We start from the raw sequence: 14,681 nt of genomic DNA, 5'->3' as shown, positions 1-14,681 counted from the left end.
AGCTGCTCAGCTCAGGCATTCCTTCACAGATGTGGTTTCGGAAGAGGGTTGGTTGTGGATTTGCAAATGTGGGTTAGAAACTAAGACAGCTAGCCGTGAACAAGCCATCTTCAGGGGTGCTATTTCACCACTACTAATCTTCAGATTGTGAAGAACCATTAATTAGCTTCCAGTGTACCCCAAAATTTGCTGTTTGAAAACCACTGCCTTTAAGAAAATGTGTTTCAGGAGGGAATTACAGATGCTCTATAACACTACTTTCCATTGTCTAAGCAGATGGATGATCGGGAAACAAGAGAAGACAGTTTAATTTTGTTCTCTATATGCCAGATATCACATTATGTACCAACAATTTACAACTGATCCCACCTTGCCAGGAACCCACCTATTCCCAATACTAGAGATACAGAGACCAAGTAAATATACTTGGGGACCAAGTAAATATATTTATTCCTGCTTGCAAATCTTTCCAGTGATGGTATTCTTTTATCCCTGAACCCAAGTGTGCCGATGTCATCGTAACAACATCTGAAAACTTTCATGCCCAAAGGGTTTATATTTCAGCTCAGGGGTACTGCGTGCTGTGAACCAAATAACTTACGATCAAATGAAATGTTATCTTAGCTGCATATAGCGCTCTCTCTCTCTCTCTCTCTCTCTCTGTGTGTGTGTGCGTGCTGGCAAAAATGCCAGCAAAAAGATGGGTGGTCCAGATCTGTGGAATTGTGGCTGTTTCACAATTTCCATTTGCTGGAAAAAACACACCAGCGCTTAGCTCTTATCTGGGTGTATCTTTTCTTTTGTTTACGGTGGTGAAATATCTTTGCAGTCTTCTTCAGCCACTGACTTTGTTTTTATCTCCCTGGCTTAGGGTGTTGTTTGGGTTGCAGCCTTAACTGATCATTTCACACCCATCAGCACCATTACGAGATTCCTTTAGTGTACACCCTGAGTACAGATGCACACTCACTTCTGCTCTCAAAGGTCAAGCTAAAAATTATTATTTGTTTAGAGCATTTGTATCCCGTTCCTCAGCCAAAAAGGCTTCCAGATTGGCTTCCAGACAGTCAATTCAGACAAGACAGTCTCGGCTTGCAAGCTTACTACAGTCACACAAGGGATAAAAACAGGGAGGGACGAACAGGTGGGAAAATCAAACTCAACACCAATTCTTAAAACAGTCACTCTTGGAATGACCAGCCGGCACACTTCAGGCGTAGGAAGCGTCTGATGTGTGAATGCTACAGAAAAGTGTGCACAATTTTAAAATAAATAAATAAAAAAGCACCTCCAAGAGGCTGCTAGTTTGACTGGAGTGGTAATGATGAAGAAGTACGGGGTCTTCCAGAATTTTTCCAGGTAGTGGACTGAGTAAAACATTGAACATAGGAAGCTGCTTTATACTGAGTCAGGCTATTGGTCCACCTAGTATTGTCTTCCCTGACTGGCAGCATTTCTTCAGGGTTTCAGGCAGGGGGATCTCTCCCAGACTTACTTGGAGGTACCAAGGATTGAACCAGGGTATCAGCTGCCAGTCAGTGTAGACGATGCTGAGCTAGATGGAGCAATGATAGGTCCACCAAAGCAGCTTCTTATGTTCTTCTGGAATATCTAAGCTTGGTCCTACGGGAAATGTGACTTCTCCCTTCTTCCTTTTTAAGGTAGATACTTGTGACCAGAATGGAAAGTAGGAACCTCACTATTTTCACCGAGTTCATCCTCCTCGGATTTCTGGGCCACCCCCAACTGGAGATTTTCCTTTTTGTGCTTGTGTCCGTGATGTACACGGTGACCCTCTTTGGAAACATCTCCATATTGACTTTGACTTGTTTGGATTCTCGCCTCCACACTCCAATGTACTTCTTCCTTAGCAACCTGGCCTTCTTGAACATCTGCTACACATCTGCAGTGGTCCCCAAGATGCTGGCCAACTTCTTAGTGGCCAGGAAGACCATCTCGTACCAGCTGTGCGCTGCGCAAGTGTACATCACGCTCTTCTTGGGGGCGGCTGAGTGCCTCCTCCTTCTGGTGATGGCATTTGACCGGTACGTTGCCATCTGCAACCCTCTGCATTACACGATGGCAATGAATAAGGGCACCTGCCTCGCTCTGGCCATCGGGGCCTGGCTTGGCAGCTTCCTCATGTCCGTGGTCCCTTCCTTGACCATGAAGCAGTCTCTGTGCAATTCCGTCATTGACCACCTGTTCTGTGAAGTTCCTGTCCTCCTCCAGCTGGCTTGTCCCAGCGACGACACATCCCTCAATGAGACCATGATGGTGGCAGGGAGCACGTTCACCTTGCTCATGCCGTTTGTCTTAATCCTGCTGTCCTATGTCCGCATCATCTTCGCCATCCTCCAAATCTCCTCCATGGATGGGAAGCGGAAGGCCTTCTCCACATGCTCGGCTCACATCACCGTGGTGACCATCTACTATGGAAGTGGGATGTTCATGTACATGAGGCCCAAGGCCAGTTACTCAGCTGAGAAGGACAAGCTGATCTCTCTCTTCTACTCAGTCATCAACCCCATGCTGAATCCCATCATCTACAGTCTGAGGAACAACGATGTCAAGGAGGCCCTCCTGAAACTGCTGAGGAGAACCAAAGCACCTTGAGCAAGAAGACAGGGGTGGAGCATCTCAGAACCCTCGGGCCAAATGTGGCCCTCCAGCTCTGTCTGGCCCTTCAGACTCTCCCCAAGCCATGCCCTCTCCGTGTCCCCAGATCATACCCCTACTTCACACCCTCCTTGAGTATTTTAGCCTGGCTGGAACGCATCCTTGAATTCTGATGGTGCCTCTTGCATGCCTGGATGGAGGATAGAGAGAGACATGTGTGTAGAAACTAGCCTGCTCCAGAGGCTAGGATTCGAACCAATGGCTTCAAGTTACAAGAAAGGAGAATCCGACTAAACATCAGGAAGAACTTTCTGACAGTAAGAGCTGTTCAACAGTGGAGTGGACTCCCTCAAGAGGTGGTGGACTCTCCTTCCTTGGAGGTTTTTAAGCAGAGGTTGGATGGCCATCTGTCTAGGATGCTTTAGTTGAGATTCCTGCATTGCAGGGGGTTGGACTAGATGACCCTCAGGATCCCTTCCAATTCTATGATTCTATGAAGCGGTGCAACACAGCTTCCCGTGTGCCTTTGGAGGATATGGAACTCTTATGTGAAGTCTATTTTGTCATGCTGTTTTATTGTCTTAATTATTTTACTAATTAGCTAGCATCCCTGAAACGTAACTTTAATAAGTAGCTATAGTAATTGGTAGCATGATTTTGGCCTTCCTTCCTTCCTTCCTTCCTTCCTTCCTTCCTTCCTTCCTTCCTTCTCCTGGCACTTTTACAACTTCTACTTGGCTTTCTTTTCTCATTGAGGAACCTCTGTGGTGGTCAATGTGACAGGACGCAAAGGCTGCAATAATATCAGACACTCACCTGCTGGGAGTAACTCCTCTAGGTGATCCGGATGCTGAGGGTAAGGTGGTAGCAACTGGGGAGAAGACCTACATTAGGAGCAAGGAACCTTTATTCAGGTGAGGGCCACATTGCCTTCTGGGGAACCTTCTGGGGGCGCACGTTGGTGGTGGGCAGAGCAATAAATTTAACTTTGACCTTTGCAGGGAAACAGTTGTTGGATTTTTTTAAAAAAATCATTTTTATTAATTTTCCAAATTATTACAAATGAAGCCAAATTAATTTAATACAATTTCTCAAAATCAGGTTTCCCGCTCCTGTTTCAAACATATGATCACCATCATCATTTCCTTCCATTGCTGCGACATTTCTTACTTAGAGTCCAGTTGACATCCTTCACTTGCCGTTAAACAATTATTCCAGCAGGCTGCTTTTTTTCACCTTACGAACAGCACCTCGGTTATGTACAGTCACAGTTGCTGGATTTTTCGCTCTGTTGCAAAGCTTAGTAAACCACTTTTGCGAGTTCAAAAGTGTTGTTTGAGTTCTTCTTCTCTTTTTAATCTTTTAAAAATGCACTATGTTGTTTTAACTCATATTCTGGTAGAATTTGCTTTTTCCTTCCCCAACAGATTTTATTAAAGTTTGAAAGAAAATACAAAAGTTAGTATGAGATATCAAACAGTTCTGGTAGAAACTGTATGCAGACATTTAACAGGTCTGTGACGGCATAATAAAATTTGATGGATTAACGATAAAATGAGTGTTTTAGAGAAACCATAAATTTAAACATGCAATCTTAGAATTGTTATATTAGCATGTTGGTCATAAGAGAAAAGATTCTTCTGAGGGCTGGGGACAACTTGCCATCTGATCCCAACTTTACCTGGAATGAGAGACAGGAAGAAAAGGGGCTACACTCAGCAAGGCTGCCAAAATGTTCCTCATCCCAATTTATCTGCAGAACCTAGAGATTCAGATTACCTGGACCACATGCACTCCATACATTTAAAGTATTACAATGCCAACTTAAACAGTCACGGCTCCTGCCCCCCCGCCAATATATTCTGGGATCTATAGCTGGTTCAAGATTCTGAGAGTAAGGACACCTACCAAGCTCTGTTTGGAACTGGCAGTAAGTGTCTGGGTTTCGAATTGTGCAAGCGATGTAGACTTCTGGGGCTTCCCCATCACTGTTGCAGCTGGAAAGCTTTTGCAGAATGCCAATAAGGGACTGTGTCAGCTCAGGATCATATACCACATCTGCTTGGAAAAGGTGCATTCAAAAAACAGACACACAAAGAAAATGAAGAAAGCAGGAAGTACATGGGGGAAAATCTGGGAGAAAGCTATTGGATAGAGTCTTTACTGGCTGGCAGACTAAATTTTTATCTCCTCCACCCCTGGGCCCCCCAACATTGAGAGGTGGGCAGGGTCATCCACCTGTCAGTCTCCTGGTGTCATAGTGACATCAGAGGACACTGCTCTCTGAAACCCCAAATGGTCAGACCCTGGAGTCCAGTTCTGGGCACCACCATTTTTAAGAAAGATATTGACAATGTGTGTGGAGGAGGGCAACTGAGATGATCTAAGTGTTTGGAAACTAAGCCCTATGAGGAACAGATGAGGTTGTTTAGCCTGGAGAAGAGAACACTGAGAAGGGATACAATAGCCATCTTCAAATATCTAAAGGCTTGCTGCATGAATGATGCAGCAAGCTTATTTTCTGTTGCTCCAGAGAGTAGGACGTATTTAAATTAGAAGACAGGAGACCCCAAGTTGGAAAAGGCTGATCTGGAGTGGAATGTTGTCGAGATTATATAAATAGTATGGGGATAAAAAAATTAACTGCCTGGTCTTGCTGGAGGCACCACATTGGAGCCACTCGTAAAAAAGCCCACCTCTGCTTTACTGCAAGGCGATAACCATTAAGCTGTGGCAAAAACAGCAGAGTTCCACATATAATAATGGATAGTGAATACAGTCTTTCAGGTAATATGCTCCAGAGATCTTCAGGACTCTCAATGTAAAAAAACAGGATCCAGGGGTTAACGGGCAACCAATGCAGATCCCTGAGGACTGGCAAGATTTGCGCCTGATATGGAGAACCAGTCACCACTGGGCAGTGGCATTTTGCACCAGCTACAGCTCCAGACTAGTCATAAGGGAAGCCCCACCCACAGCACATTACAGTAGTCTAAACCAGGCATAGGCAAACTCGGACCTCCAAATGTTTTGGGACTACAACTCCCATCATCCCTAGCTAACAGGACCAGTGGTCAGGGGTGATGGGAGTTGTAGTCCCAAAACATCTGGAGGGCCAAGTTTGCCTATGCCTGGTCTAAACATAACACTTGCATTCAGCGTACTGTACCTGCAGCAATGACGACATCAGGGCTCTGAAGTTCTGCCAGCCATTCTTTTGTAACAAGGTTCCAGTCAAGCTCTGCTACGGTTATTTCAGGGCCCTGGATTCTAGGAAGCTCAGCCTCACAGGTCTCTTGTTTTGCCACGCCATGACCGCGAGTTCCAGGTGGCAGAAACAGGCCGTTCAAGCGGATATTCTCCGACAGCTGTTGAAGAACACACTCGTGGTGATCACTGAACGTGTATGTCCTGGGACAGCAAGCTTTGGAAATTGCAATGCCTGTCAGTCCGGTTCCACTTCCTAGTTCCAAAACACTCCTAAAAAAGAGAACAGCAGCAAATCATGTTAAAGAAGACGAGGATATGAGCAAAAAATGTAGGAAGCTAAAGGTTTCAGGGAGGTAGCTAAGCTGAAAGCAGGTTTTCCATACATTCAGATCCCACATTTTCAAATCATTTTTGGGTTTCAAGCATCTTTGGAGCAAAATATACAACACACACACACACATATATACAATTTTTTATATATATATAAACCTTGGGACGTATCCAATGCACTTATGCAAGGACTTTTGTGTGCACAACAGAACTCCACTCTTTTTCTCTCCCTGTTTTCCCCTTCACCCTCCCTGAATTTGCTTGGGGGGGGTAGGGGACTTGAGAAGCGGGTGATGAGGGAGGGAGAGAAAGCCGTGTTGCACAGCCAAAAGTCCTTGCACTGAAAGAACAAATGCATTGAATATTACACTTTGTTTTGGTTGACCACGCCTATCTAGACATGTACATTTTACGTGTATTTAAAATGTAATTTTATCTAATAACATACATTTTTAAAAATGCTTTGATTTTGAAAAAAAAGTTAGGCAAGCTTTTTTTTAAAGTCCAATTTCATCAGACATTTTAATGGATATTTTATATTTTAGGTATTTATTACATTTATATCCCACCTTTCCTCTAAGGAGCTCAAGGTGGTTCTCTTTCTCCCCATTTTATCCTCACAGCGACCCTGTGAGGTAGGTTAGGCTGAGAAAATGACTGGCCTAAGAAAACTCCTTAAAGGCTTTGACATTTTAACTGGTATATAAATCCTGTTAAATAAAAATAAATAAATATACCGGCAAATACTATTTATTTAAGTCTAATCATAAATTTATTAATATATCAATCTATCTAGACATGCACACACCACCTTTCCTTATCAGTTCCAAGGTGGTTGACAAGATATAGTAAAACAGCATTAGAAACAACAATGACTCAGAATGTCAATACCACCGTGGGGAAAAAATGTCAATACCACCAACGGCAAAACTAAACTGCCGTCTGGTTTGCATTCCAACAGTTCCTCACAAACCTCTGCATGGATCCCAAGGCTAAGCTCTGACCAGCACTGGGGTCTGCCTATGACCGAGCACAACAAGAAATAGCTACCTGTTGCAAAAAACTGCAGAATTCTCTAGCGCCCATTCAGCCAGGAAGAGACCAGCATCCCACGTGACAAGGCCTGTGGTTCCCCGTGAAATAATTGCTACGCTCTCACAAAGTGTAATGGCATCTCCAGAGGGCTACCAAAAAAGAAAAGACAGCAATACACCATAATATTTTAAGAAAACACTTAAATACCTGAGCACTCCAAATCATTTCCCCATGTAAAATGCACAGAAAACAGTAGATCTAACAGAAAGGTAACACATATAGAGTTCTGCCCTGATGGTTGCAATTCATCCCCAATTATTCTTATTGTATAATTATGCAATAGTCTTATAAAGGTTGCATAATCTTAGAAGGGGGGTTGACTGTTACTATCATGAAGGAACCCCGCACCTCTGACTTTGCCACTACTCCACCGGCTAAGATCTGGCAGTCCTGGTTTCAAATCCCCACTCAGTCATGCAGCTCACTGGTTGATCTTGGGCCAATTGCTGTCTCTCACCCTAACCAACCTCGCAGGGTTGTTGTGAGCACAAAATGGGGGAGGAACCACATATTTCACCCAGAGCACTTTGGAGGAAAAGAGGGGTATCAATGCAAATCCATAAATAAAGGTCACCCACAGTACACACAGAATAAAGACATTCTTATTTACCAGTAAATAGCTTTTATAACACTGTGTGGTTTCTTCAGTGTTTAAGACATCCCCAATCGCTTCGTACAGCTGTTCCAGAGGTTCAGCACCCATAGACTCATGCTGCATGGAAAAAAGAAAGAACCAGAAGTCCAGTGATCTTTGAATATCACACAGGCAGCAAACACAGTCGTGGGTTCATGTTGCAATTGCAGAGTGCAGCCGTTCTGGTTTCCAGCTGTTCCGTTCCATCCTCCCTCCCACATCTGGGCACCAGCATTCCATGCATACTGAGCATGCTCAGTCCTCATTGAGCTGTTTTGGGGAGGTTCCAAGCCTCCCACCCCCAGAGTGAGGGTTCTTTCCTATAATAATAATAATAATAATAATACATTTTATTTATATCCCGCCCTCCCCAGCCAAAGCCGGGCTCAGGGTGGCTAACGACAATAAAATAATACAACATTCCAAAATCATTTCATTATAAAATTAATTCAAATCAAATTGATGGCAACCATTGGGCTAGAGTTCTGTGGAGATTGCCAAAGGAGGGAGTCAGGCTGTGCCCTGGCCAAAGGCCTGGTGGAACAGCTCTGTCTTGCAGGCCTAACCTCTCTGTGGCCTGGGACCTTCAAGATATTTTTGTTTGAAGACCGTAAGTTCCTCTGTGGGACATACCAGGAGAGGCAGTCCCGTAGGTACGAGGGTCATAGGCCATATAGGGCTTTCCAACAAGTCACATAACCCAAATAGTCCAGCATCTTGCCCTCACACTGGCCAACTGGGTGCCTATGGGAAACTGACAGGCAGGAAGCGTTTTTGGCTGAAGAGTGGGTATAAAATTCTGCAAATAAAATAAAAAATATAGGATCAACTAGTTCCAATCAGCAGTCCGGCAGCTGCATTTAAAACCAGCTGAAGTTTCTGTACTGTCTTCAAGGGGCAGACCCACGAAGAGTGGCTTAGAGTGGTCTAATCTCCAGGTGATGACACCATGAAGGACTGAACTATCAGAACTTCAATGCTATAAGCCATATTACTATCATATTTTTACCTTCTTAATAAGCTCTGATAAGAAGCATCTTCTATACTTCACTGAGAGAGGGTACTTCAAGCACAGCGGGTGAAAAACAGTCTGAAACAAATAAACGCAACAGCCGATAAATGCAACACATTGAAATAACTGTGTGTGTCAGCTAGAAAACTCCCAGGCCAAAGTAGGGGTAGCCAATCTGCCGCCTCTCCTGATGTTCTTGGCTCCAACTCCTATCAGCTGCAGATAGCTAGTGGTCAGGGGTGATGGGAGTTGTAGTCGTAGACGAGTTGACCACCCTTGGGCCAAAGTTAACACACACAACTACAGTGGTGCCTCCCAAGATGAAATTAATTCGTTCTGCGAGTTTTTTCGTCTTGCGAATTTTTCGTCTTGCGAAGCACGGAACTGCACCTCTTCAAGCAATGCACCCTGGGTATTAACGGTTTTAAGAAAAAGGAAACAAACTTGCAAGACGTTTTCGTCTTGCGAAGCAAGCCCATAGGGAAATTCATCTTGCGAAGCAACTCAAAAATGAAAAACTCTTTTGTCTTGCGAGTTTTTCGTCTTACAAGGCATTCGTCTTGCGAGGTACCACTGTATATGTTACAAAACATGCTGGAAAAGTGATGATGTAATCATTGTAATTTAAAGCAAAAGGGAAACCTCTTTGGACATATAATTGGCAGGATTTAGCTGGCCAGCTAACACTATTATATTATCCAACCAGTTCAGCTTCTTCTTCTATTAAGAGTCTAAACCTCATAGATGCAGGATAACAGGCCTGGAACAGACCCATGGATATAATCCAGGCAGCCCCCCCCCAACCTACACTATTATAATAGGTGGGAGTTTGGGTGACTGACTGCTGCCTCACAATTTGGATTCACTGCCCACTGAAAGCAAGCGTTTCAGAAAAATGATAATTTTGGACCCCTTTTCCACCCAACACGCTTATTTCCCATGTTGTTTTACAGAGAAAAACCCTCAAAAAATCAAATTCCCCACCTGTTTTCTGGCGGCAGAGTCTTTGAAAGGCTCTGCCGCATGCCTTTTTCTGAAGATGTAGATCAGTGTGAAGATGCACTGTTGCTTGCAATATGAAACTGGTCACCCGTCCTCCCAAAGCCCCCGAAACAAAACCCAAAGAGAAAAACTCATCACTAGAAAAAGCGGTAGAGTGTCTGTGAGGGGCCAGATTCACCCGCAGCTGCCCCACCACCTCAGTTTCTTCACAGTATCTAATTGCATATGGAGCATGAAGTATATTCAGTTATCCATAGATGTTTACCTTCTGTAAAACAGTCAGCAGTGGTGAGGAGTCTTCTGAATTCTTTAGTATCTGTTCAAGATCCTAGATCACAAGAAACATAAATGATCAGGTAAGGTGTGTGTGTGGGGAGCGGCAAAAAAGTATTGTGGCACCCCAACTACGAATTTTATTATGGCACAAGCTTTTGCAGACTAGAAAGTGGGTTAAGACTTTGTATAAGTTATGGACACAGTTGGACAACTTTTGAGAACTGTCCCTCTGCAAATGTGTGTGTGTGTGTGTGTGTGTGTGTGTGTGAGAGAGAGAGAGAGAGAGAGAGAGAGAGAGAGAGAGACCCCCTCAAAAACACCTCTGGGCTAATGCTGCCTTTTGTATACAGTGAATCTAGCCACTAGAATCTGCTCCACTTCCATCTGCAAAGCCCCAACCTTTCATTTGCATAGCTCTGCCTTAGATACCACTTCTTGGTCACACTGCTTGGAATGTTTGGAAGTTGCTTCATGGAACATAGGACGTTGCCTTATAATGAGTCAGACCACTGGTCCATCTTACACTGACTGACAGCGGCCCTCCAGGGTTTCAGGCAGGGAATCGTTCTCAGCCCTACCTGGGATTGAACCTGGAACCTTCTGCATGCAAAGCAGAGGCTCTGCCACCGAGCTATGGCCTCTTGCTACCCAAAGCAGCTAGGAAATAATGGAATGCAACAGGAAAGGCAAATGTAGCAATTAGCAGAGTGATATTTAATTCTATTTATTGTGTGCATTTGTAACAGCAGTTGCTGCAATGCTGCTTTTCTGATCTACGTTGGAAATATTCTCTGGTGGTTTCAGTTGCTGAAATTAAACTCTTTTGTTGTTGCTGCTGCTTTAAATTACCAAATGCTGTTAACAGATGAATGAAAGCATCAGGCAAAGAACTTTCTGGGAAAGAAGAAATCGCCCCTATTTAATTTTACTTTGAGGGGAGAAACAACTTTATTAAAAAACTAAATTAAAGCAGCACACTCTGCTACTAGCATACTGCACAAGAAATGCAGAGCTCTGTGCAGGCATAAGGGGCTAGTGGAATTTCTCAGCCGATGCAACACTGCATTTTGTTGGGTAAGGTTTTTTCTTTTTAAAAGAGTGAGATTGCAGGTTCAATCTGCAGCAGTTTGGCTAGTAGAGACTCCTTGCCTGAACTCCTGGAGAGCCTCTGCCAGTAAGCGCAGACAATATTGAGCTAGATGGACCAATGGCAACTACCTCAGTTCCCAGGATGCAAATCTGTGTCACGGGCCTGTGGCTCAAGTCTTTTTAAGTACCAAGTAATGGCCGTGAACGGGACGCGGGTGGTGCTGTGGGTTAAACCACAGAGCCTAGGACTTGCCGATCAGAAGGTCAGCGGTTCGAATCCCTGCAACGGGGTGAGCTCCCATTGCTCGGTCCCTGCTCCTGCCAACCTAGCAGTTCAAAAGCACGTCAAAGTGCAAGTAGATAAATAGGTACCGCTCCGGTGGGAAGGTAAACGGCGTTTCTGTGCGCTGCTCTGGTTCGCCAGAAGCGGCTTAGTCATGCTGGCCACATGACCCGGAAGCTGTACGCCGGCTCCCTCGGCCAATAAAGCGAGATGAGCACCGCAACCCCAGAGTCAGTCACGACTGGACCTAATGGTCAGGGGTACCTTTACCTTTAACTTTAATGGCCCTGAACAGCACAATCTCATGCATTTTTACTTAGAAGGAAGGCCCACTGTGTTCAATGGGTCTTATATCCTTAGAGATGGTAGGTCCTCCCTAACTGGAAGTCTTCAAGGAGTGTCAACCTGCTAACTATTGGGGATGTGCCAGCTGTACATTTCCAGCATGGAGCAAGTGGGTGGATTGCATTCAATAACCCCTCCAACACCAGGCTTCTCAGTGCAGGGACCCCTGGAGCATTTTAAAGAAGTAGCGGTTGTGTTCAAGGTGGTCAGGAGCTACTTTTGGCAGCTATTTTCATATCCGCTTATTTAGTGATAAAATAATACAGTGGTAAGCTGTCACATTCAATATTGCTGAGATGAGCTTGTTGCAAATCATATGAACGCTTGAACGAAGAAAGAATTTTTAGACCCGAGCATTGATCAAAAGCGACAAGGATGCTTACAGAACATTCATCAGCCTTAAATACGAGTCTTTTTTGTTTCTTGCCTGGTTATCCTAAAGAGGTGGGAGAAACCAGCAGTCCTCCCCCACACGGGTCAAACGCAGGAGCAGCTCTAGCACCCTCTGCCTCCCACTTCTGAGGTTCTTATGTTTAGGATTCCAGCCTAAAGGAAGGTCTGAGAGTATCACGTACTGCTTCACAGAGAATGAGCTGAGCAAGCTATAAGTGGCTGAGCACCTGCTTTTCATGCAGAAGATCCCAGGTCCAAGCCACAGCATCTCTAGTTAGGGTTGGGAAAGGTTCCTGGTCTGAAGAATCATAGAATTGTAAAGTTGGAAGGGACCAAGAGGGTCATCTAGCCCAACTCCCTGCAATGCAAGAATCTTTCGCCCAACACAGAGCTCAAACCCATGACCCCGCGATTAAGAGTCTCGTGCTCTACTGACTGAGCTACTCTCACCCCGGAGTCCCCAGAGAGCCACTGACACACAGGGTAGGCAAATACTGAGCTTGATGGACTAATGGTCTTAACTGCCTTATACATTCAAATCCATCAAACTCAGTGCTGTCTACCTTGACTGGCAGTGGCTCTCCAGGAACTGTTCAGATCAGGAATCTTTCACACCACTAACTGGCGATGCTGGAGCTTGACCTGAGATTTTTCTAGCCCTTCCCTTGGAAGTTCAAAAGTTTTTGCATTGGATTTGGCTGCAACTCAACCACCGTTGAGTTCATGTCCAGGTTAATTAAACCCCTGGGTAGACGGTCCAATTATGGATTAAGAATAGCTTTTCCATTTTAAGCCTTTCTTCCAGGAGCGGATTAGGTAGTGTATCTCACAAAACGGGAGAGACGCCAAGGCAGGTCACGCTCAGGTTAACCTAGGATCGAACGGGCACATTATCTATTTGTCAAAAAATTTCCTGCCTGACCTTCAACTAAAGTTCCGGGTGGACAATTTATAATAAAGTGCAAAATGAAACTATCTGCAAAGAAGGTGTAAAGCTACAGCTATGCAAAGGTCACCACCACCAGTAGCCACATAGCAGTACGGAGAGTCTTGTTGACAACTGCAGGTGGGGAGAGATCTGCTTGCAGGCGTCCCAACCAGGGGATCTGTTCGGCCACTGTAAGAATAGAATGCTGGACCAGGTAGGCCACAGAAGTACAGTGGTACCTCGGGTTAAGAACTTAATTCGTTCTGGAGGTCCGTTTTTAACCTGAAGCTGTTCTTAACCTGAGGTACCACTTTAGCTAATGGGGTCTCCTGCTGCCACTGCACGATTTCTGTTCTCATCCTGAAGCAAAGTTCTTAACCCGAGGTACTATTTCTGGGTTAGCGGAGTCTGTAACCTGAAGTGTCTGTAACCTGAAGTGTCTGTAACCCGAGGTAACACTGTATCTACTCTCTGATGCATTTAAATTCGGTGGCTACTAGCCATGATGGCTGCAACTTCCCGTATCAGGGGCAGTATGTATCTGAATAGCAGTTGCTGGAGAGTGTGCTCTTGTATACAGGAATTCTGGGATTCTGATTGGCCATTGTGAGAATAGGATGCTGGACTAAAGAGGCCTTTGGCTTGATTCAGCAGTCAGGCTCTTAGCAGCAGATGCTGGCTGGGATTAAACTGTGGCCGGGGAAAACTACTCTGTGCATGCTCTCAGCCGTTGCTCTTTTTCTTTTAAAAAAAACCACTTCTGCCCACGCGGCCGAATTCTTATTTCAGCCAGTAGCAGACCAAAGGCTCCGTCTGAGGCTTTTCTCCTAATGCAAAGGACTGCTCCTCTGCCCCCCAACAAAGCCCCTCTGGCGCCCCCCGAACAGAACCAGACTCCCCCGGTCCCATCCTTAGCCGATGGGGCTAGCTCGCCCGGTCCCCTGCTTCCGTGCAAGGCACGCCCAGGCCAGCCCCCGGCAGCGCGTCCTTCGCTCCGCCTCCTCACCTCCCAGGGCAAATCGCGCAGCCGCTTGCCGGCGAGGAAGCCGCGCTGGAAGCGGAGCGCCACGCTCTCTTCGGGGGCTTCTCTCGGCTCGCACGCGGCGCGTTCCTGCTGTTGCTCCTCCATCGGCGGCGGCCGCTCCTCCTCCCGCTCCTCCTCCGTGCGCGCCGGCGGGCGGGCTTCGTAGCCGCGCCTCCTGGGCTCCGGAGCCCGGCCTTCCGGAACAGAGGGAGGATCGCCGGGCAACCCCGGTTGTGGGCTGGCTGGCTGTCTAAAGCGGCGTGTAAAACTCCCCAGGTTTTTGTTTTAGTTCCAGGTTTTTTTTCCCCTTTTGCGAGCGGCTAGTAAATAGGGAAGAGAGTGCTTCGGGGCATGCGCAGAGTGGCATTTCGTGAATAATAATAATAGTTATACTTGCGCGGTGCAGACTACCCATCTCCAAAGTGCCAAATGTTTATGCAC

At 45.6% G+C, this 14,681-nt stretch overlaps 2 protein-coding genes across 3 annotated transcripts; one reads left to right on the top strand and one right to left on the bottom strand.

Moving 5' to 3' along the window:
• Positions 1–1,680: 1,680 nt before the first annotated feature.
• On the top strand, positions 1,681–3,279 carry LOC128401872 (olfactory receptor 2K2-like). The gene has a single exon (XM_053365423.1). The coding sequence runs from the start codon at positions 1,681–1,683 to the stop codon at positions 2,614–2,616; it is 936 nt and encodes a 311-aa protein (XP_053221398.1). The 3' UTR covers positions 2,617–3,279.
• Positions 3,280–3,979: 700 nt separating this feature from the next.
• EEF2KMT (eukaryotic elongation factor 2 lysine methyltransferase) lies at positions 3,980–14,438 on the bottom strand. 2 transcript variants are annotated; one of them, XM_053365177.1, is made up of 8 exons: positions 14,223–14,437; positions 10,168–10,230; positions 8,898–8,978; positions 7,865–7,966; positions 7,210–7,343; positions 5,789–6,099; positions 4,528–4,677; positions 3,980–4,300 (listed from the first exon to the last, which is right to left on the bottom strand). In XM_053365177.1, the coding sequence occupies exons 1-8, from the start codon at positions 14,343–14,345 to the stop codon at positions 4,200–4,202; spliced, it is 1,065 nt and encodes a 354-aa protein (XP_053221152.1). In that variant the 5' UTR covers positions 14,346–14,437; the 3' UTR covers positions 3,980–4,199. The 2 variants fall into 2 exon arrangements, with proteins under 2 accessions (XP_053221152.1, XP_053221153.1); XM_053365178.1 differs by lacking the exon at positions 8,898–8,978 and having other exon boundaries at positions 14,223–14,438.
• Positions 14,439–14,681: the final 243 nt, after the last annotated feature.

Source organism: Podarcis raffonei, chromosome 14 (genome assembly GCF_027172205.1).
Source record: "Podarcis raffonei isolate rPodRaf1 chromosome 14, rPodRaf1.pri, whole genome shotgun sequence".
Classification (NCBI taxonomy): domain Eukaryota; kingdom Metazoa; phylum Chordata; class Lepidosauria; order Squamata; family Lacertidae; genus Podarcis; species Podarcis raffonei.
This window is presented reverse-complemented; position numbering and strand designations above follow the sequence as displayed.

Coding starts and splice junctions, on each gene's coding strand:
- LOC128401872 (XM_053365423.1), top strand. CDS start 1,681: ATGGAAAGTAGGAACCTCACTATTTTCACCGAGTTCATCCTCCTCGGA.
- EEF2KMT (XM_053365177.1), bottom strand. CDS start 14,345: ATGGAGGAGCAACAGCAGGAACGCGCCGCGTGCGAGCCGAGAGAAGCC. Junction 8,979..10,167: donor TGCTGACTGTTTTACAGAAG/GTAAACATCTAT, acceptor TATTTGTTTCAG/ACTGTTTTTCACCCGCTGTG. Junction 4,301..4,527: donor CCAGTTCCAAACAGAGCTTG/GTAGGTGTCCTT, acceptor CTCTCATTCCAG/GTAAAGTTGGGATCAGATGG.